This window comes from Ammodytes marinus (assembly GCF_949987685.1).
Source record: "Ammodytes marinus genome assembly, chromosome: 23".
Lineage (NCBI taxonomy): Eukaryota > Metazoa > Chordata > Actinopteri > Uranoscopiformes > Ammodytidae > Ammodytes > Ammodytes marinus.
In genome coordinates this window covers 11,494,740-11,518,581 of record NC_137227.1, presented here as the reverse complement: position 1 = coordinate 11,518,581, position 23,842 = coordinate 11,494,740, and the positions used below count along the sequence as shown (strand labels likewise).

The following is a 23,842-nucleotide window of genomic DNA, read 5'->3' as shown; positions in this document are numbered from 1 at the left end:
CACACACAGACATTATTTCCGCTCAACCATTCCTAGTCTTCATTCCATTTTATGGACCGTAAACAATGTGGAAAGATGTCATAATATGGTTATGACACAACATTTTTATTCTGCTTCGGTGGTGGGATTGACATTGTTTTGGGTTTCATGTTGAAAGGGAACTGCCAAGTGAAGACAAATGGTTGCATCTGCCCAATAGAAGTGACTACGGAAAGCCTGACAGGACACTCATAGGTGCAATTCTCTACCCATTTTTGCGAGTATTGGGAGATTTAAGTTGGTTGTGCCACCATTTTAGCCCAGAGGTATGTATCTTGACAGCAACCCAATGCATTGCCATGATATTTTGTATCCTTACGACCTTGTTGAAATGTTTTTTTTCTTGAGGGCGAAATGTCTCAAAAGTTATTGGTAGATTGCAATTTGCTTCAGACATCCATGTTCCAGAGTGGATTAACTGTAATCAGTTTGAACAATATTTGTTTTTTTAAATCGCTTTCAAAAGAAATCTCTTCATGTTAAACCTAAAACTGGCTCCGTTGGTCTTGGTATGGCAAAATAATCACCAAAAGACGCCCGTCTCGTTGATCAAAAAGACAGAAACGACTGGACTGTGCTGTAATGAGAGACTGTAATTAAGAATACAAATGTTTTCGGATTTATTTTGTGGTTAAGCTTTACTAGAAGACCAAATGTAAAATGATCAAAAGCTTCAGAAGGGCTTTTAAATGGGCTCTGTGGTTTCCTCCAATGCTTTTTCCAAACCTCAGCTTTAAAGCCAACATGGATGGGAAGTCCTTTAAAGTGCTCTAGGGAAAAAAGTTAATCTACAATTAATACAATTACAACTTGACTGAGAGCCCTAAAGAAACATCTGCCTCATCATAAAAGCTTCCTTGTGGAACCAAATTCTGTGGTTTGGCTTTTTCCGCCATGATACAAATGAGTCACAAACAAATCAGGAGTGTTACATTTTATTTGGTCTCATCTCTTTTTGAGCTTTTTCCTTTGTTTTTGTTTGTTTTTCCACAGGTTAAAACCCATTACAATAGTCAAGAGAAAATAAAAACATTTTTTTTTTCACATACTGTATACAGAAACAGTCCTCTTGACACAACACAACAATAAAAACAGTTGATTAGGCCCAGCCCAGTGCGAGATTTCACAAAAATGCAACAATGACCGATTTTCAAAGCCCCGACAACCTCTGGCCCGCATCGTGAGCAGAGGCCGTTTTTGGAGAGAGATGTAAAAATGGCTGCCAGCCTGGGGCAATGCAACAATTGCGCTATCACATCGCCTAGGGTGTAGTACAAAACACACATAGACATGGAAATGAATCTGGAACAATTACAGTAAAAAGCAAATAGATACAAAGACAGAGAGGAGGTCAACCTTGTCTACCAGTCAAAAGGTAGTGACAAAAAACCCTCGTCTCTGTCTAGCAGTTTTATGCACATAAAAATTGAGTATGGGTGCCCCAAAGGGGACATTAGACTGGGGTTTAGTTTGACATTTTGATGCAATGTACACACAGAAGCGGATTTCAAGCTTGACCAGGCACTTCTGTTGAATGTTTCTGCTACACACAGATACTGGGGCTTGAAAAGGAATCATTATCATACAGCTTTTGGTCTAATTCGGGGAAGAATATTGGAATGTTACTGTAAATTAATCTGTCTCGTGTGAAGCACCCATACATACATCTTAAATACTCCAGTGAAAACAGTTTTGTCAATCGATCCATCATCCTAACTTGGACTGTGTCCATGGCCATCTAGAAAGAGAAAGAGTTTTTGATCCAGTGTGTAAAAAGATGGCCATTTATAAATATCCAAAAACACCCCCTCCCACCCCAGCCCTCCATATATAAGTTCTGGAAATGTCCTTAGCTGGCTAGTAGGAAGCGGTCCGAATGCAAAAGCCCTTTACAGTACTGTGATGCTGTCAGTGGAAGAGATTTGACCAGTGAGTCATGGGGATTTGTACCATCCAAAACCTATTAAAATTGCCTCAGTGGATCATTTAGAGTTCAGTTATTTAAGCATGAGCACCTGAAAGAGAGACCACCTACTGTTGAATACCCTTGAGCCCTTAGTTAAATACTTTAGCCTGAATTATATTTGTGCCTCAGAAGACATTAATCAGGCTAAGTGTCAGCACTGCAGTATAGTTTTTGCCCTGATTAGCGACTTTGATACTACGCATTCTGTTCATCAAATGAAACCCGGGTATGTAATTCACTGTAATTCAGGCATTTATAAAAATTGTTAACACCAAATTAGAATATATTTTTTCTTACACTACATCTGCCAATTATAGTTTTTACCCAGTGCTTAATTTTTTGCAATTTAATTTTTGTCATGTTGATTCTTACCATTCATTGGTCAATTAAGGCATAGCTGATGTTTGAGAGAACAAAGATACACAGAAACCAAAAAGCTTCAAACTTAAAATCCACCTTGTAAGCTAGCTGTCAGGGCAATGTCTGATTTCATCCAAAACAATGGAATTATCTCTGAAAAATGGCATTCATGAAATACTTTGTGGTTGAAATTGCAAACTTGTCGAATAGTGGGGAATCTTTTAAGGTGGGAGACAGGATTTAAGGTTGGTGAAAAATATGACCTTATAGATAAAATCCATGTTTATTTTCTAAACAGCGCGCCAGCATTATCCAAAAGCCGTCACTGTGGTAAGACCATTGTGGTCTTAGAAATGAATGGGTCCTCAATTCATTTAGTTATATTCGTTGTTAGAGGAAAAATAGGACTGCAGATGGTGACCTTGGATGTGCAGACTGAAAAGAATTAGGAATAATACTTACTATTTGGAAAAACTAAGCATTATCCTTTACACACCTGGCGACGCCTTTTTACAGACATGGCTATTGTCCATGTGCAAAGTCCTGTACAGTCGAATGGAAGGTCATATTTGATCATTTAGTCTCGGCCTATTAATGCCAAACAAAGGCCTGGACAGGTGTTTGGGTTTAATATGGGCCAGAAGGAGCAATATAATGTGTCTGTGAACGCGGAGCTGACGGCTGGCAGCGAGACAGCTGATAACCACATATATTTGTAACCCCCACTTAATTGAACCCGCGCTAGAAAAAGGGCCGCAGAGTTAAATGGGGTGAAAGCCACCGAAATGCCAGGCCATCTATTTTGTCGATTGAGAATTCACTCTTCACTGACCCCCTCCCCGAGCTATGATTTCATCAATAAAATAAATGTGACGTGTTCAGCCAGAGTTCTGACCTTGTTGAATGCCGCAAAAATGTTTCTTAGTAACAATGCAGGAGATAGGAGAATGTGCTGCTTCCTTTTAGAAAATACAGTCCTCTCCTGACTTGACTTGTTGACTTGAGCTAATAGGACAAAAATATTCTAGTTCATATTTTATTGCATCAACTTACTGTTGTTAAAGGAACACAATAAGAACCATTATACGTTCTTAATAGTTCTTTTTCCAACTATTTCAATTATTTAACTAACAGTTTACTGATCTTTTCAATCGTCATGGAATTTCCTGATAACATTTGACTACGTTTTGTCAGTTGTTGGGGCCTCTAAACCTGACGTACCAGCAGACGTGGCTACAATTGAATCAATGAATGGCTTAATCAGGGTACGTCAGACACTCAGCATGCATGTAAACATATCCACTATTAACAAAGCCAAACCATGCTGTGAGTGAGTGAGTGAGTGTACAGTAACCTGAATGGATGGTTGCATTAGGATTAGGCAACACTTTTCACTGTTCCGCTTTTACCCCTTCAAAAGAAATAGCAGCAAATACTTAGCTTGCATTGCAGCATCCTTTTTTCTCATGGATAATGGCTCTGATTTCTTCCTTTGTAATTCTAAATCACAACCTACGCCCACAAGTATCCCTCTTGGCTTGATGAGGGCCTGAGCCTTGGGTTCCATCTATTGTGCGGTCTCGTTAGCTGTTATTCATGTAATGGGTTGACCATTTGACATTCGCTGATTAGTGTCAATGGTCTGAGCTTGAACTGGGAATTTTTTGATCCTCAAATCAAGCCTGCTCCGCCTGCCACAGTATAGGGCTGAATGTGGTTCACTGCCGCCGGTGGGCAGTTATTGGTCTCTCCCGCGGGGGGGAATTCACTTCCATTCTCCCCCTGTCAGTATTGTTCCAGGGACACTGAATAGCAGTGACGGATTGGGGCGATGCCTGGAAGACCAGAGCATCACAAACAACTCATCAGGACTTTCTCATTGGGAGTGCTTGCCTGTCAACTCCGGCACACGAGTGGTAGTTATAGTCCCTCAATCTGACAGGCCAAAACCCAAAACCGGACCTATGTGTCCCGTCTATTCCCTAGGCTACCAAACTAGATTTTTCTTGTAAGATTCACATGATTGTGAGTATTTTGTTTCTGTAGCCTACTAATAAAATAAGCATGTTTTTTTTTAAGTATTTAAATTTTTATCACCACTTCCAAGAGAAAGAGAATTCCCGCTCTGACTATAAAAAAAATATAACTTTAATCATACTGTATGTGAGGAGTACAGTGGCTCCTGTCATTGCAAGTAATTTGTCATGAAGTCAATCACTCAACAAGGCGTGCAATCTCGATGGAGAGCGACAGGTAAAAAAGCTTTTCAACATGATGTCGGAATTGGGGGAGAATTAAAGTCTACCCGCCGAGCGACACAAAACAGACCAGACGTTTGAGTGGCGGTTTGAAGGGAAAACTTGACATGCGTGCAACAATTTGTGACAGAAATAATCCGCCAGACATTTCAATCATCCTCCCAAATTTTCCTTCATGTAGCCTATCTTCTGTTGACAATAACCGCTATCCAGGAACCATAATGGCCATCATAAGACTGCTCTGGTGGCTGGGTGTGTTGACACAGAGTGACGAGCCAATAACTCACCACTTGTCACGTCTGCGAGATGTCGGCAAGGGAGGACGAGTGAGCGAAGGAAGGCCGGGAACAGTGCTTAGTGAGACAAATTCTATATTAAACTTCTAACTTCCGCAAGACATCCACAGTTACAGTGATGGCAGGTGAGTTGTTGAATTAGACCAGAAGTCAACATGTTAGAACTGCTAGGGGAATGTATTGTTTTATTCTGAATGGTGGCTTCTAATTCGGTTTTACCAAAAAAAAATTAAAGCTGTAGTGCGTAACTTTTTCATATAAAGAAATGTCAGTTACATTCAAGCATTCGTAAAAATGTGGTGACAAATAAGTGAATAAGCCGATCAGCTCCACAAAACTCTCTCTGTATTTTATCGGTATGGCAGCATCTACAAACCGGGGTTGCGCCGACACTGATGCGGGAACTCCGAAAAATTCAAAAAAGTGCCCACTACAGGTAATCGCATAAAGCGCATCATTTTTTTTTTGAAATGCCATAGTGTGCAGACACGTTAAAATCAATGACATCCATCAGAGATTAAAGTTTCAAACACAATGCTTGTCAGTTTTGTCTAACAGCTCTACCCGCTGCCTAATATCACAATCCAAGGGGTAGAATTTAACGATCATTCTGAAACAGACAATCCTACATTCTTCACATCGCTTTAAGAGGCAATTGCCATATGTGTTGAGCTGTGAAAGTAGGAAATGTCTCTTTTTTCAATTTCTAACAACTTAATCCGCCAACTTTCATGTGTAACACTACACTTTCAGGAAATGTGCGCCATTTTGCCCATTCATCCAATTCACCACGTCCCATCACAAAAGGCGTATCACCCACAACTTCAACTGTGGTTGTTGGAAACACTTTTGCCTTTTGATGTGATTGGACAACACACTGACAAAACCGAGCTCGTTACAAGCACACTGAGACCTTTAAAAGCACCTCTTGAGTATCACTTGGATGCCTAGTAAATGATAAACGGACACATTAATGTGTTAAAGGAATATACAATAAACTAACGCTCCCCGTTTCGATTTCCAACTAATTCAATTGCCAGAAAGATGACCACTCTCCTCCTCTGAGCAGACTTTGTCCCAGAACCAATGGCTTTTCTTTTCTTTCTTTTCTTGGTGGATGAAAACCTTGCACTTACTCAACTGAAAGCTCTGCAGTGTCAGGCCAAAACTGCCCTAGAGAAAAACTTTCTAGAGGGGGAAGCAAAGGAGTAAGGAAGAAAAAGAAAGAAATGAAGAGCCAACATTAACTGAGTGCGTAGAAAAAGGTTAGCCTTGACAAGCGTAGAATTCATCCGGTAAGTGACTGAGCAGCCAGCGGCCACAGACAAAAGACTCAAGATGTCTTCGAAACAGACTGCATTAAAGCTGTAGTGCGGAACTTTTTCATATAAAATGATTCTTGGTTACATTCAAGCCGTCGCCAAATGAACTAACACAAAGTTGTTCAAGCTTATCAGCTCCACAAAACCCTCTCTATTTTCCTCACTTTATGGCAGCGTTTAAAAAATGCTGTCGCAGGCGCGCAGAAAAATCCCAAGAAATGTTTCAGTTGTCAATTCTACTTCAGAAGGTATACATCCATGCATAATGGTGTTGTTGTAATTACTCAGAATTCCTCACGGGGGAGATAGGAGTTACGCACTATAGCTTTAAGAAAAACGACACAGCCTCAATCCAGACATAATCTGATATGGAAAGCGACTCCATGCATCTAACAAGGAGGACGCAGGGCTTTTTTCTGTAAGTCATCGGGGCAAATTAATTAAGCAAATATCTACTCTTATCGAGAAGGCTAATTATCACTATCACTCCCCCTCTGTTTTTCAGAAGGATTATTAGGCTAATCTCAAAAGCTTTCCCCCTTCGGAGACGGGGTTTTCACTCTTCATCCGAACAAAGCCAGGATTGTCTTCCAATGACACGGTGTCAGTGATGAACCCAATCAGCTATGTGTACCTCGTAATGCCCTGGCAAAGACATGGGGTAACAGGAAGGATTTGTGCCCTGTGTGTAAATGGGTCTCTTTCAGTTGCTTACACGCTTGACCTACACCAGTTATGTCAATAGACTACATGCTTGAGGACCATTTGTGTTTCCATAAAAATCTACATTTAGTATGTAGAATGAGCAATGACTGTAAGTTGTCACTCCAGTGCATTCTGCTCTACTGAGATTGTTATTAGTGGGAAAATTGATATTCCAGTATCTCTACAATGAATTTCTCCCTGTATTATTGTTCAATGTTGAATTTACCTGCTGTTTATGTTCTAAAATATACTTATATGACATCACAGTTAATCACGTGACTGTACCAGATCTTTTTTTCTAGCAATGTTAAAATGGTTAAGGATGGATTTTAAATGACATAAAAATGTAAAAATAAAATTAAAGGAGCCCTGCTTCTTAGTCCCTCCAAAACCAGCCCACATCTCACAAGCTCAGTTCAGAGATTTGATCCAACCCAGACCAAATGTGTGAATGATAGAAGCCTGTAACCTGTCACCAACTCTTACACAGTGAGCTTGGCTTGGTATAAAAAAACGGATAAACAGGGGGAAACAGCTGGCCTCACTCTGTCCAAAGGTAACAGAAGTTTAAAAACACTACAAAGTTGTGGTCTTCTGGGGGGGTTGTATGCCTGGCAATGTCTTGGCTGGGAAAGTGACTTGACTTCCCCGACTTCCTGAAGTTTCCACGACAATAACACTGGAAGTCACTGCCCTTAAACAAACCAGAATGTAGCGATGGGAGAGGTGCTGCATGGCAGATTTAATTAACTCCAGTCTTTACGCTGAACTAAGCTGCTGGATCGAGCTACGTATCATATACAAAAATATGTTATCATTAGAGTTTTTCATCTCATTCTAATCAAGGGAGTGAATACATTCTTATGGCCTGTTTCTGGTTTTAACTTAATTTGGTCGATAATTTCAGGAAAAATGCAATATTTCCAGAACAACAGGCAACTGAATTCACTAGATTATTTTAGTTAAAAGTCCAACTAAAACTCTTAAGTTTTAAGGGAAACTTGCCTACATTTGAGCCAACTTTTATGTTTTGTTGAGAGAACTTAACATTCACATTGTAATGAAAACGTAACTTGTATAAAAACATAAAATACTTTAGTTCTACATACAAAGAATAACAATTGTGCCAACTACTAATACAAACCAAGTCAGTCAAAATGTTGATTCAAACAATAAACAGCGTTGAAATTGTCTGTAAAACTTTCTGAACACAACGTAATGAGTTGGCACAACTTTTCTGAATTTTCAATATGTAGAACTCAATAGTACTTTAAGTTACATTACATATGGACAATAAGTTCTCAACAAAAGATAATAAGTTGGCCCAAATTAAGGCAGTTCTCCTTCAGACATTAGAGTTGTAGTTCTAGTGAAGACAGTTGCCTTGACAATTTGAGTATTCCTAACTTACTCATTTTTACAATGAAGGAGGGATTAATAAGAGCTGAGCGAGTGGTACAGGTCAAGGTGAGATCTGGTTCGAGATACGGAAAAATTGTGGGCTGGATTTGCGAAGACACTTCCACACTATACTACTGTACGAATAAAGTATTCAATGAAGCTTCCATACTGACGTATTGTAGTATTTGCAAATACGTAAACGTATTTGGTTGAACCTTCCTGCAGCATCAGACGGGTGGTGATGGAATAAAAAAAACATAACTTAAAAAGAAAAGTAATTTAAAAAATGTTCAAATAATATCTGTGGCTGTCTCAAATTTCTCTGTGCAGTCTAGTTTGTGCTAAAACCCCACCCGTCTGGCACTCCATGGAGGTAAAAACAATGCATTTGCAAACACCCTTTGTCCCAGCCCTTACACTGTCACAGTAGCATTCTTTGGCATATGAAGGGGAATGCATAGGGCTCCCCGTCCTGTTTCCTGTGCCCTGTTCGTCTGCCAGCCGAATTACTCCGTCCGATCCCTGGCATTTCCCGCAGGAATGTGACTGGAATGTTATCTGCTTCCAAATGGAATGCCTGGGTCATGGTTTTGTCTTGGATTTCATGAGCAGTCTGAGTGTGTTTCTCCCATAATGCAAAAACATGTAATCCACTGCTGTTTCAAAAAAGAAAAGAAAAAAAAAGACTATAGGCTTTCCTTGAACAATGAGTCTAGACAAACATGCACACGCAGATGCAGACAACATTTTCATCCGCAGAAAAGCTACATTGATTTTCAAATTGAAGTCAAATTCAGAGGAACCTTAAGAAGATATATATATTAAGAACACTTCACGAAAATAAGGCACTCCAATTTTTCCATTGTCGCGAATGCTCTCAGTCTGCAGAGAGGTAGAGGCAGATGAAGCTGTGCAAGTCGCCTTATCCACCTCTGCATTGTCACAATGCTTCAAAGGTAGTGGGGGGGTATGAGCAGTCTGATAGAATCTGAAGATGGGACTAGTGATCTGTGTTCTGCGCCTTCAAAGGGAAGCTAGGCCAAACAGAGATAGAGAGAGGGAGAATGAAAATGGGAAGCGGCTATTGGTTCAAAGGCAGCTATATCTCACAATCCAATGTACCACCTTTCTTTCACTGGATTTTCTGCTGCTCCAAAGCTCGTGTACAAATAGAGCCTGCAATGATTAAAAGGCTTCCGTGGGTGAAACCCTCCCGCGTTGGGATTGAGTGATGGGGGAAGATTCCAATCCTCATCGAGCTGTAGGGACATAGTTGTAGTAGTGGAGGAAATAGGTCCTGGACTGTTTTTCTGTGATAAAAAAACCCCACAGTGTGTGTTTAAAACCTGTCGTCTCTGAGTTGCGTGGGGGACTTGAAAGGCTTGAGCCCCATTGTCCTGCGCGGGTGAGCTCTCTCCTTGGCTACATCCAGGGGCTGCTTGCCCATAGCCGCCGCGGCCCAGCCCAGGTCGATGAGGGGCGAGTCAGCCGGGTTGAGCGGCGCCACGCGGAACGTGTGTGGCAGTGTGGGGGAGCCGTTGGTGGAGCACGGCGCAGAGCGGGAGGAGCTGTGGAAGGGGGCGGAGAAGGGGTCGAAAGGCGACGCCACATCCAAGCCGCCGGAAGGGTCGGCTTTGAGGGCAAACGGGTCGCAGTCGGGCGAAGGGAAGGGGTCACAGTTGTGGAAAGGGTTGGTGGGAGAGGGTTGGAAGCCCCAGAGGTTGCTGCCCTCGGAGCGGTTGGCGCCCGGCGAGTTCCCCCCGCCGGCCGAGATGAAGCTCCAGGGGTCGATGCGGGCGCGGATAGGGGAAGGCCGGGGCCGGGGGATGACGCTGACCTCCAGACGGCGCGTTTTGGGGCTGCAGAGGGCCGGGTTAGGCTGGGGCGAGAAGGGAGTCGAAGGCTTGTCGTCCAGTGAGTCCTGTGTGTCTTGGCACAACGGCAGGTCCAAAACTGGAAAGGAGGGGAAAGAAAAAAAACATTTAGTATTGCTACTTCTAGAAGGTTGATAAGACACACTTCATTTTAAATGGTTAAGATCAAAGCAGCAAAGGCAGAGATTTCCTGACGATTAGCCCCAACACTGGGTCAAGCTTTAAAATCGCTGGGAACTACATTTGCGATAATACAACTCAATAGCATTTTTCTCTAAACCGTCCGTGCCTGTTAAAGGTGGAGTCATCGATTCTGGAGAACGCTTGTTGTCAAAATCGCTTTTTGTCAAAATCAGTGAATATCTCTTCACGATACGCCGACTGTCCATACTGTACAGTATGTGCACTGGGAAAAAAATTGATTGTGTTAATACACAAGGCTCTATAAACTGGTATTTAAACAAAACAAGCTAGCAATATACCCGTTTACAGAGCCTAGGCTTTGTATTATCACTGTTTTTTTTCAGCGCACACAATGTATGGACAGGTAGACAGGAAGACATGCAACTGACTGAGTTAATAAGCCTTATTGTGTAAAATCAGTGGAGCTCCTCTTAAATCAGAGGCATAGTATCAGAAAAAATACTCATCGTACTTAGCACCTTCATCAGTATCCCATTTAATTGTAAATCTGTGAATTACTCTCAAACTGCTGTAGTGTTCCACTAACAGCTCTCCCACGCTGCCACACTCTTTTATCCACTCCAAACCAAACTGAAATGCATTTGCTTCCTAATATTCTGACGTGTATGATGAAATTGAACTAAACAGAAACATGATGTGGTAAATTATTGTCAAAAAGAAACAGGAAGAACTGGAACAATCGCCAGCGCGGAATGTTGACGCAATTAGTCTGAATTAAGTATAACGCAGCGCTGTGTAAGTAGTTGACAGAGCTGCAACGAGCGAGCAGGCAAGCAAACAGCAAGTGTAAATTAGCGGCGACAAGAACATTAAACTTGGAATAAATCAGCTCCAATGAACATTTTGCCTCTTCCAAATGTGACGCGTCTGCCAAATGGCATTATTTACATCGACGGCAGCCCTCAGCTGACAAGAAAGAGCAATCAGGAATCACAAGAGAGCAAACAAGAAAAATTAAGTTAAGCAATCCTCTCTCTCTCTCACACTCTCTCTCCCTCTCTATCTTACTCTCTTTCTCTCTCTAGCACACATTTCCAGCCAGCAACCTTGTGGCAGTCTGTGTATGCATCATCCGAAGCCCGAGTCATTACAGTCAATAAACGTAATAAGATGTTTAGCTAAAACACTTGCTTTAGCTTAATTATGTGTGGCTTTTTTTTGTTGTTGGCCTCCGCTCGCCCCCGATGTAAATGAGCGCGTGTGGTTTGTGCGATTACGGCAGTTAGCGGCGAGGCTCGTCTGCTCAGTACCTGCAGGCACAGCTCAAAAGAAACCCTCTCTGTGGAGAATCCAAAGCTTTGTGAGTCAAACGGACCAGATATAGAGTGTGAAATGTTACCACGGGGCCCTCTCTTAAAAGCCCTCGTAAAAAGCCCACTCGCCTCTTCAAACAGCCCCATACCCGGGCGCCTCCGTCGTTACCGGTTCTGAAACTGTGCCAGTGCTTCCAAGAAATAGACAGCCTATTTTAATGTCTTTGAAGAAAAACATGTGAACGGTACTGTAAATGAAAGTGTTGCCGATACGCACATCATGTCTGTCGAGCATGACAACTTCCACAAATTCAAACAAAAGTCTAAATATGCCCCCATGAGAACTGAAAATGTCCTATTTCTATGTCATTTTGAGGGGAGGAAATTAACGCTAATCCCTCTTGAGGGGTGATCTTTCATCGTGCTTCATGTGTGCATCCTTGAAAGACGGCATGTAGGCACAACACTTAAAATGCCTTCGTATGCTAATTTGTTCAAACTCAAGGGTAAATGCATGCTAGAAACAGCACTGCTCCGGTTAACCTTCCAGTCTTTCTAAAGTATTATCAACAAAGACTCTGAGGTCAACAACAGATTATGAGCCGTCTTTAAATGCAGGCCCTTTCTGCATTATACGTGACCTCCACTGTGCCGAGGGACGTTTCACATTCATTTTTGGCATTCATAAAACTCTTGACTTGAAAGCAAGAAAACAACAGAAGATTGGATGCTAGCTTCGCTTAGCAAGTATTAGCAGGGAAGTGTGGAGGGCCAGCTGCTACCTGAGATAGGTAAACAAGCTTTGATGTAAATGAAAAAGCCTGTGCAGCATTGAAGCTTCCCTTGCGCCAGGAAGATCTTGGAAAAAAAAGGCACAATAATAATAATTCTGAAAAAGAACTTTGAGGAGGCAAATTATTCAAGGTGAAAGTTGGATCCAGCTTCAGTGTGCAGCCCTCCTAAAGCATAATCAGCGCTCAAGAGAATCGGGAAGATAATTAAGAAACAAAGAGTGGATGCAATCTGGAAACTACGGAAGACAATTAGGGCCATGGGAGAAAAAAGAATGAGAAGAGGAAGTTTTTCATTATGCACTAAGAGAATAAAGTAGACATGTCAAGTATAAGGTGGAAATATAATTTTGTGAATAAAGACAAATACAATGTCGAGAATAAACAGGGCAGAGGCACAAAACAATATGTCCTCACAATCCGCTACCAGTACGTACTGTGTGTGCTAAAAGAAAATCCAGTGTTAATCCAGTCTAGCCTCGTAAACGGGCATGCTGCCAGCAACGATGGGCAACTTTGTTTACATACCAGTTTACAGAGCCTTGGCTACGTATTAACACTGGATTTCTTTTCCAGCGCACACAGTATGGACAGGTATTGGATCGTGAGGTGATATTTACTGATTTTGACAAAAAATGACTCCACCTTTAAAGGGGGTAATTGTTTGCATGGTACTGATGTTCAGCTAAAACATTTTTTTTAAACCGACCTAGCTGAGAGGCATGGAGGCCTTGGCTGGACCTCCTCCTCCTTTCTGCCCTGTGGTCCCAGGCCTCACAGCCCTGCTCCCCGTTGGTGGTGTGTGAACTTGGGGTCCACTCCCCCTGGCTGGCCCTGCCTCCCTCCTGCTGGTGCTGATGGCTCCGTGGGCAGTGGGGGCTGTGGGGCATCTGCTGTGTCCGATGTCCGCTCCTCTCTCGTGGGTTGGGCGGAGGCGGCGTCAGGGGCAAGGGCTTGAGTTCCTGGTACTGCAGCGCTAAGTCCAACAGCGGCCTGGGCAGCTGCTGCTCGGAGGTGGAGAAAGTGATGAGGTCGTCCACCACCGGGGGGTCCGAAACCAGGGGCCTGGGGAGGGAGATCTCCGGCTCAGAGGGGGTGCGGTCCCCTAAGGAAGAAGGGTTAGTCCGAGGGGGCACCCTGGGGGGAAAATCCAGGCAGTGGCCTAGTCCTATGGAGGCCAGCAGGGAACCGCCCCCCAGCAGGGCCCGGTGGGTGCCCTTAATAAGTCCGCTGTGGTGGGAACAAACCCTCTCGGGCCTGGGGGATCCTGCCGGGGAGGAACCCCCTTCCTCGCTGCCAGAGTCCCGCTGAGGTAGAGGAAGACGCAGGCTGTCCTTGGCCGAGGATCCTGCAGTGAGAGAGAGAGAAAAACAGGGTTTTTTAAAAGTTTTAAATAGACATAGAAAGAGAAGGAGAAATAGTCGAGGCCATTCATTATTCATCAAGCTTTTTTTATTATTTATTATTCACACTCATGCCGGAGTGGATTGTAAGAGCGGCTTTAAGATATGCAGCCGGCTGTTAATGGAAGGCATCCGGATATACCGTACCGTTCTGAGCAACGGGAGGGGTCGGCGTGGAGGGTCTGTACTCCTCAAAGTCATCCTTGGATTCTCCGCTCTCGTTGCTGTCCGATCCCAGGAGCTTGGCCCTCATCGACAGACTGGGAAAGCAGCCAGATTATGGAAAAATCGTTAAAGCATGCCCATGAATAGGAGTAGAATATGATCGTATCATTGCAATAGACAAAAGGCAGACCCCCAGTACCTGCTTTCCTGGGGACTCAGTCGTAGGACTTTGGGGCTCTTGGGACTCTTGGGGCTCTGGGGTCTCCAGTGGTGTCCCAACCTCAGGTCTCCGTTGGCTTGTTTATGAGAAGGGGCCTCCAGGGGCCACACCGAGCTCAGACCAAACGACCTGCTGTTGCTGTCACTTGGACTGACTGCGGAGAAAAAAGAAAGGGAACAAAATGCGAAAATCAATAGCAGATTGCATGTTATCAGTCGGCACGATGCTAAGCTGTATTCTAATTAGGTGAGGATCATTATTTGCAGGTGGAGTCAGCGATTCTAGAGAATTCTTGTTGTCAAAATCAGTGAATATCTCCTCATGATACCGTTACCTGTTTGCAAAGTAAGTGTTATTTCACAGTCATGGCTCTGTAAACAGCTGTATAAATAAAGGGTCTGTAAACAAAGGGGCCCACCGGAGCTAGCAACATGCACGTTTACAGAGCCTAAGCTGCGTATTAACATTGGAATTATTTTCAGTGCACTCACAGTAAGAACAGGTAAAAGATCATGATCTTGGCAAAAGCTATTTTGACAACAAGCATTCTCCAGAATTGCTGACAGCACCTTTAAAAGGCAGTTTTGACCAATGAATCAATAAAAAATGAATTGTCTCCAAGACTCCAACACAGTGTCCTTTGGTTGACTTCTGCTACGGCTAAAACTCCAGCACACTCGTTCTTATTATATATTATTTATATATTCTTAAGAGCCTTGTAAAGATTACCTTATCATATCAACATGGCAACCTCTGAATGGTTCCCAGAGCAAAAAGAAAAAAGGTGTGAGAAGAAAAAGGAGCCAAAGTCCCCCAGGGAAAAGATGAAAAAGAAGCGAAGAGAGAGAGAGCTAATAAAAGTTGGGATTTCACCTGCCAACTTGCTTGTGTGAAGGTTGTGTTAGCCTTCATTCACACACCTTCTTAGCTGCCTGCACAACACCTCCAAAGATACAGACTCCCTCACACCTTCTCGCAAAAAGCCTTGGGGCGCCTTCTCAACACAACACCTGACATGTTAAGTCAAAAGTGGTAGGGAGGGACACTGTTGTAAGCCATTGCAAATACCAAGAGGGAAAAGTTTAATGGTACTTTTTTTTTCGGGTATGGGGCTGCTTATTTCTAGAGGGTCCCTCGTTCGTGTCATTTCATTTCAGCATCAGAAATGAGGTAGAGAAAAGTAAATATAATGTATTATTTTCCTTGGCCCCTACTGGACTGAAGGCCTGGCTGATGCACTTTAGCCTGCCGTCACTCTCTAGCACAATGTTTTCAAAGGAATCACAGAACACTATGAGGTGATAGTGTCGGCATTGCAATCTCATCGAGATCAGACGGTGGAATAAAAAAAACGTTTCCCTTTCCCAACACATTCCTCTGTCAAGCCAATTTCCTTTTTGCGGCATGGCACCATCAATGTCATCATGTTTTGACAGAATATACTGTATCTTTGATGGTTGTGATAATGTTTGTGTATTTCTCAAGCAGCGCCTCTGCCCCCTGTTAATATAGTCTGCCAATGTCATTGGGATAAATATAGAGCAAAGGCTTTTTTCATACAGTAGAAAATCCAAGGTGACATTTGTTTACTGTTAGAATTCAACAAAAATAATAAGATGCTACAGCCATGCTAATGACTCTTGCAAGCTGTACTTAGGCACAGTGCTTTCAGCTGAATGCTAATGTCCTTATGTTAACATGCAGGTGTTATGTTTACCATGTTTGCACTACATTTTTAAAGATTGCTAGCATTGTTGATTAACACTGGTGTTAATGAAAAACATTACATTCATAGCTACATTCAAATGTTGCTCCAATTCCTGAAAGGTGGAGTCAGCCATTCTGGAAAATGCTTGTTGTCAAAATCACTTTTTGTCAAAATCAGTGAATATCTCCTCACAATCTGCTACCTGTCCGTACTCTGTGTGTGCTGAAAAGAAATTAAGAGTAAAAAGGGCTCAGTAAACGGTTATGTTGCTAGCTACAGTGGGCCCCGTTTGTGATCCCAGTTTCAAATTTCATCCAAATCCATTGAAAACTTGTTGAGATATTTCAGCCTGGATTGCAAATTGGTTGCAGCCGTCTGTCCAGCACTGCCACTCCTGGAGCTATCGTGGCTATAAAGGAGCGCATTTACATCATCATAAAAACATATAAGTGTGGAGACTTCTATACCGCAAGTGCTGGAAGTGGAATAAGGAATTGGGAACTAGGAGAGAAACCCAAGAACCAAAACTAATCCTGGCCCCCCGAAGACAGAAGAAAAATAAATGAGGGGAGCAATATTCACATGCTGCTGCTGCCAGCAAGTACGATACAGCCAGCCTACTGAGATGCTGAAAAAATGCTTACTACTACCATCCCAGAGTTCAAAAACACCCTGGAAAAATATCTGACTGGTCTATTTTACTTGTTTGTCGAATTCAGTAGAATTAGTTACCTCTAAGCCGATCATTCTGCAAGGTTCACTGTGCCCCCCAACAAGACTAATTCAGTATTAATCGCACTAAAACCTGGTTGGATGGAGCTCTGTGGGCTAATGCAAATCAATTTAGCAGTTCTTTAGACAAATAAGTTTGGGGAGGCCCCGGCAATAAATCACTGCTTTTTGTACTGATAGCTACACTGAGAGGGCAAGCATAAATATCCACTAAACACATTTTAATGGCAGGCACCCGGCATGGCTTAGTGATTGCCATTAAAGACAGGCCATTAAGAAGTTAAGGAAAACCAGCCCTCTATTTGATGGGTAAATGAAGCTGGCATATGTTTTGGATTCACTACGTCTACTAACCACTTTCACAGGCAAAATGTTTCACCGCAATGTGGGCTTCCGTGTCAGCCTATTGTGGTAATTGTTTAAAGACAAAAAAATCCAGTTTTATTGCCTATTGCCTGAACCACAAATTTCCTTTTGGGGTTTTGTAAAGACGCCCTTGTGACCCATTGGCTATAACGTCCCATCGGAAGGGGGGGAACAGTCATTTTGGGGTGTTTTGTCTGAGAGCCTGACAAGCTGGAGATGATTGTATATCTTCAACCCCCCCTTTTCTCCTGGAGCAAATGAATTCCTCCCTGCTTATTTCTAATTCAGTAAACCGCACTGTAGCCACTACATGCATATAAAAAAAACAAAGGGATTCTTCTTGTGTTGAGAGTGCAGCTCAATGGCTCCCCCAGCTGTAGCAATGGTTGGAACTGCAGGCAAGGGGAGATAGAGACAGAGTAGGGCTGCAGTGCAGTGCAGAGAGAGAGAGAGAGAGAGAGAGAGAGAAAACAAACCCTGCTCTATAGTGCTGAGCCTCTGAGAGGAAGTCAGATAATATTTGGACTGAAGCAGACTGTTGAAAAGGGAAAAGGGTGTGTATGTGTGTGTGTGTGTGTGTGTGTGTGTGTGTGTGTGTGTGTGTGTGTGTGTGTGTGTGTGTGTGTGTGTGTGTGTGTGTGTGTGTGTGTGTGTGTGTGTGAGGGAGTGGGAGAGAGAGAGACAGAGGGAGGGGGCCCACAGGGAAACGAGGGAAAAAAGACAAAAAAGACGAGTGGGTGGTTGGGAGCACATGAAAGAGGGGGAGAATTTAGAAACTGAAGGATGCAATGTTGCAACATAGCCTCTGGGTGCAAAAAAGAAAGTAGAGAGTCTACAATACATTATTTGGTTTTCTACATGTCTCTCTGGAAGCAGACACACGCACCTGGGTACCTGTACGTTTGTGTGTGTGCTTATCCGAGTGGGGTAAAAATGACTGGACTTACGTTGGATCGCACGGAAGCGTGGGCCGAAGGAGGGTGAAGAGCCTGAACCTAAATCTGGAGAGTTCCTCCTCTTCTCCAGGCCTGGGGACGCCTGCACAGTGATCTTATGGATGAAATCTGTGAAGACACAAAGATATACAACAGATGTTAGACCACATGGATGGATGGATGGATGGATGGACGGCAAAAACCAGTATACACCACACACGTTAAGGTTTCCTCGCAACGCTCCACACTGGTAAATTCATAGTAGTTTTGAAGGTTGCAAGGCTTCTTTTTTAATATAGAGCTTCCTTATTTCTCTGAAACAGCCTGTACTGACTATCAGGGTAGTTGAAATTCAGTGTTATTGCACAGTGTCATGGCATACTGAGAACACGTATTCATATAGTCAACCTTCACTACTTTCTGTGATGTGTTTGAATGGGAACTGGCCATTTCATATTTAACCGAGCAAGTCATTGCTAGCTGCTACCACTACTAGCTAATACCGCTATAACAATCTACAGAGCTCAGTAGGAGTCAAAAAGGAACATAATATGTGTCCTAACTGAGAAAGTATTACTCCAAATTAACTCTTGTACTTGTCTAAACTTAGTCATATATATTGCAATCTTTTTTAACTTAAGGGTTCCTTTGGAACTTTTGACATGCATTGATAAATGATGAGTCATCAATTTTAGTGCATATACCTTATATCTTGTTTTGTTTGTTAAATGTTTAATGGATGTAAAAGATTATTTAGCTAACATTAATTAAGTTAAACAAACCCTAAATTACATCGAAATAATATTCTGAACCAAAAATATGGAATAAAGTTAATCATTTTAATTTTAGGGGCACAAATCTTCGTTCAAGGAAAGATATCACGCATTTCTGAGAGCTGGAACACAATAAGCAGCTCATAGCGGTAGCTAGTACTGTTTGGCTATAGCCTGCAGGTTAGCTGGCAATAGAAGCAAACATTTTGTTCAGGGGACCAGAGCCGACTCAAGTTACATTGTGTTTAGAAGTAGAAACCCACGGCTAAAGTTTAAAAGCTGATAGATGTATTATTCACTGTTTTGCTTTATTTTGTCTCTCTATATTTAGCCAACATGCAACAAGTGTCTCTTGTTGAAGCATACATTTTAACATTGTATCTTTTTATTTTACCTTCATTCTTCTTTATATTTCTTTTTTAATGTTATTTATTTTGTCTTATAGTGCAGCCCTCTAGAGTACACCACACTGCAATTCAGCAAACATACTGTTTGTGTTTGTGATAAAGAATAGCTTCAAATCCTGAATAAGAACTTCCTAAACATGTTCTTATTTATATCTACGTATAGAGAATAGGGGACACAGCATAATATATGATCTACTCCGCTGGGTACAAAGTGCAAGAGCAACACTGGAAAAAAGATCAAAATAACATTGTTCAGAAAAGGAAGAGAGAGAGAGAGAGAGAGAGAGAGAGAGAGAGAGAGAGAGAGAGAGAAGAAAATGCAGTCAGGCAGATATGGTTAGAAGGGGAATAGAAACCTCTTTTATATACTGTACAGTCTATGATAAAAACACAGACTAGGGAGTTAGAGGGGAGGAGAAAAAGGGGAGAGAGAGAGAGAGAGACATAGAGTGAGAGCGAAAAAAAATGAGAGAGGCCAGCCTGCAGTATATGCACGGACAGGAAGTGTCGAGGCGTGGTTGGCTCACTCTCCCCTCTCATCAACCCCCCACCACCACCACATCACCGCCCTACTGCTGCTGCTGGGAAAGGCCTAACCACCACACACACACACACACACACACACACACACACACACACACACACACACACACACACACACACACACACACACACACACACACACACACACACACACACACACACACACACACACACACACACACACACACACACACACACACACACACACACACACACACACACACACACACACACACACACACACACACACACACACACACACACACACACACACACACACACAGTGCATTTACGCATGCTTGCTCAGCCCAAAAATACACTCTCACACACACGCATTGAAACACACTGGATGTGAACTGCTATGTGACACTTTGTGACAGCAGTGGATACTTTGGACACAGGAACCCAGCTGTATTAGTGTGGGGAAACAGAAGCAAAGAAAGACCTGTGATCCACTTTCAACACCATCAATCTGACATTTGATGGTCTGAGTGTTGCTTTAGGGAGACTTTTTTGGGAATAAAACCGATAATTTTTTCAAGACTTGTCACTTTTGACATTCTCTTCTGACAAGCAAACAGCTTTGAAAGTTATTGAATGACAGAAGTTAATGGTGCCTTTCTGCAGCCTCCCTTTTCAAATATCTAAGGCGAAACATGCTGGTTGATTACTGACATTACATTTTTATTTGAAGAATGATTATGGGTAAGTGCTTTTAGAAGTTGAGATTCTTGGTTCAGAGCATTGAAAAAAACAAATATTGAGAAGATGGCCTTTAAGGATGGTTGTATAGGAGAAATATACAGACGCAAACAGACAGACAAGGTAAAAAATTAAAACAGCCAGTAATGTTCCTTGAAGCAGGATTTCTCACCGAGCCCTGCATGAGGACGGAATCCATCTAATACATTACGATTAGGAAAAGAAAACATTCCAGGTAGTATTTATTTATCATTAGTGTTACTTTGTCTGTCTTGTCTGTTTATGTGAGGGAGGGGAGGGTAGGGTAGGGTGGGGGTTGTGTAATTATTGTATGTCTACAGTTTTTTGTCCGTATGTGTAAAATTATGTAAACCTACTAAAATAAAAGTTTCAAAAGGAAAAGAAAACATGAAAAAAACGTGGGGAAAAAAACAGACACGCATACACACACACACACACACACACACACACACACACACACACACACACACACACACACACACACCTTGGGGCATGCTGATCTTCTCCCCGTTCTTGCTCTTGAGCTTGTGCTTCTTGAAGGTGCCCTTCCTCTTCTTGACGTTGGGCTTCTCCTGGTTGTGGTTGAGGTGGAGGATGAGGAGGCTGAGCTCGCGTTCGAACACGTCCTGCTCCCACTGGGCCAGCTGCTGCTCACGCTGACGCAGGAACTCCTCGTGGGACTTCTGCTCCAAGGCCGCACGCTTCAGCTCCTCCTCACGGCATCGCAGCTCCTAGGGATGGAGGGAGGGAGGGAGGGAGGGATGGAGGGAGGGAGGGAAGAGACAAGAAGGTGTTTGATATCCATTTTTTTTTAATCTTAAATAGGCCACTTTATTTTTGATTATTTCTTTTAAAGATAACATAAACACACAACTGAGAAAGCGCCATCTCTGCTTACATTTTTCGACTTTTCCTGAAATCTCATAACAGATTTTCTTAGTGCTAGAGAACTCCATGAGCCACATATCGAAGCAGGGGGCTATCTCCTTATTCCAAACCTTAAGAATCATTGTTTTGCTCCCATACTGGATTGACAAAGCTATCAAGTTAGTTTTTTACACAATTGACTAGTCTTTGGGAGCACTCACACTTGGCCCGGTTGAGCCGTACCGTGCCTAAGCATGATTTTTCTAAATCCGTTGCGCGCATTGATGTATTGGGTCGCAGGGAACAGTCTCATATACATTTAAGGAAATGTACAGTGCCCAAGCAACCCTCTCCCAACAGTGCTATAGGGCCAAGGAAGTTTATTGTGCTTGAGTACGGAACGGAGCACACACACTGGTCAAACAACTTTAGGGGGCAAGCATACTTGGGCACGGTACGGATAGCCTAGTGTGAGTGCGCCCATAATCGTCCCATTGTCCTCAATGCACCAATCACAGTGAAGGGTGAACTCTGACAACATCATCTTTCCCCTCTGCTGACTTGACTTCTGAGTTTTAAAGGTACAGTTTTTAATAAAAAAGTGGTATGGCTAAAAGTGAAAGTTCTAGATTGCAACACTCTGTTTCAACACCTACCGTTTGGATAATGTATAGAAGCTACAGTTGCCTTCAAGGACAAGAAGCTAGTTACTAAAGATGGCATCATCCACCACTGCCTCAAGTCTTTCCACAATATCAAGTATCAAGTGATGAGGCGAGGATGTATTTAGTTATGTATTCTATAGGACTACTTCTTCGTCTTCCAACAGGTGCATTTCCCCAGGACACCCACTACTGTATACTGTATATAAAAATGTGTTAGGCCGTCAAGTTTGTCAATTGTGTGCTACTGCAGAAAAATGGCAGTGCAACATGGCAGGGCTCCCTGCTCCTATGTGGATATATCAGGTTCATTCTAAGGTAATAAAAAAACTTTTATTTTGAAGAAATTATACCCAAATTACAACATATACTTAGGAATACCAGGTGTATTCCATTTCTACCATGGTCTTTTTGGAAAAACAAAATCCCAAATCCCCTTTACATAATGCACATTTAATAACTTTTTGACATGGATACTCCACTGAATAGATGGCTAAAAAAGAGGTCACCATATAGCTAACTTAATAGACTGATGCACCAGCTGGCTCCTGTACCTTCTCCTTGGCCCGGAGTTCATCGAACATGTCCTGGATCTCCAGCTTCCAGTCGTCCTGCAGGGAGTGGAAGGAGTCCTGGGGCATCTCCTCCCTCACCTGCTGCTCAAGGGCCAGCAGCTGGCTCAGGATGCAGCTGAAACTGGGTCTGTGGTGGGGGTCCTGGTCCCAACACCCTACCACACACACACACAAAAAAGTCACAATCAAGACAGCAGGGTCGACACCGCACACCCTTGTACTAATGTCACACTTCAGTAACACTGCTATTACTACTACCACAACCGCTCCTCCTCTATTAAGCATGAATGCATGGCTGTCCTCGCGCCAGGGCACAAATGATAAGAAATAAGAAAGAAATGGACCATAAAAGGGGCAAAAACAGATATTAAGTAGGGCCATGTTGTGGCGAAAAATCGAAGGTTATTTAGTCTGCCGCTGCCGAGTCGTTTCCCTAAAATGAGTGGAAAACATTTGCAGTAAATTTGCTCCAATTTACTTGTTCGCAGTACGGTTTCACTTCTTTTGAGAGTGTTTTTCTTGAATCAAGGGACTGAAAAGAGGGAAGTCTAACGCACTGATTCACCAGGATCCTCAGACACACTGGTATGCATTGGAAAATGTTTCATTTTTATCACACTACTGAAAGGCGTTGGTACATTTATAATTTTAAAATCAGGTCATTAGATTAATTTCTTTTTTCTGCATCCTGCAGTCCCCTCACATTTTTATTTACACATACTCCAGGCACTTGTGAGAGCACAATCTAGAGTCAAGCTGATCACTTATTCAACGTGTTATGCTTAATTAACTTGCTTAGGGCGGTTTTGTATAATTAACCGCCAGACTTGGGGCACTACAAGCAGATCAAAAAACCAATCCGATAATTTATTAATCCTCTACGGTGGCTATCAGTGGTTTTGTGCACTAATCTCTTTTAAAAAAAATTTAACACAACCGTAAAAGACGAGGTGACATCAAGAGAAGGGGCTAAGCGGAAATAATTGAAAGTGTTTACGTTCTCCATTTTGGCTAACGCATGCACCCAGGTGAAACTGAACAAAGGAAGGACGTAAATTGAGACAAACATATTGCACAAGCAAAGCAAAACACTTCCTCTCCACGGCCACGGTATTAACGACATACAGGAATTTGTTTTTCTCAATTTCCACACAGCTTTTTTTTGGGGAAATGGAAACGAGAGCGTGCCTGGGTACAGTGTTTTGATCTCACGCAAGAATAGTCCGCACACCACTGAGGCCTAACCAGTGCTATGACTGCATTCGATTAAACATTTCAAATACATTGCAAAACC

The 23,842-nt window shown here is 42.6% G+C and overlaps 1 protein-coding gene across 1 annotated transcript in view; it reads right to left on the bottom strand.

Moving 5' to 3' along the window:
• Positions 1-982: 982 nt before the first annotated feature.
• The window catches only part of LOC307269139 (mitogen-activated protein kinase kinase kinase 11), a 49,581-nt gene continuing 26,721 nt past the window's right edge, over positions 983-23,842 (bottom strand). The window contains exons 4-10 of the mRNA XM_080051979.1: positions 22,528-22,703; positions 20,929-21,175; positions 18,011-18,127; positions 14,237-14,411; positions 14,020-14,132; positions 13,179-13,817; positions 983-10,300 (exon numbers count right to left, since the gene is read on the bottom strand). Coding sequence (XP_079908105.1) covers positions 9,687-10,300; positions 13,179-13,817; positions 14,020-14,132; positions 14,237-14,411; positions 18,011-18,127; positions 20,929-21,175; positions 22,528-22,703 — 2,081 coding nt within the window. The 3' untranslated portion in view covers positions 983-9,686. The remainder of the gene's footprint in view (positions 10,301-13,178; positions 13,818-14,019; positions 14,133-14,236; positions 14,412-18,010; positions 18,128-20,928; positions 21,176-22,527; positions 22,704-23,842) is intronic.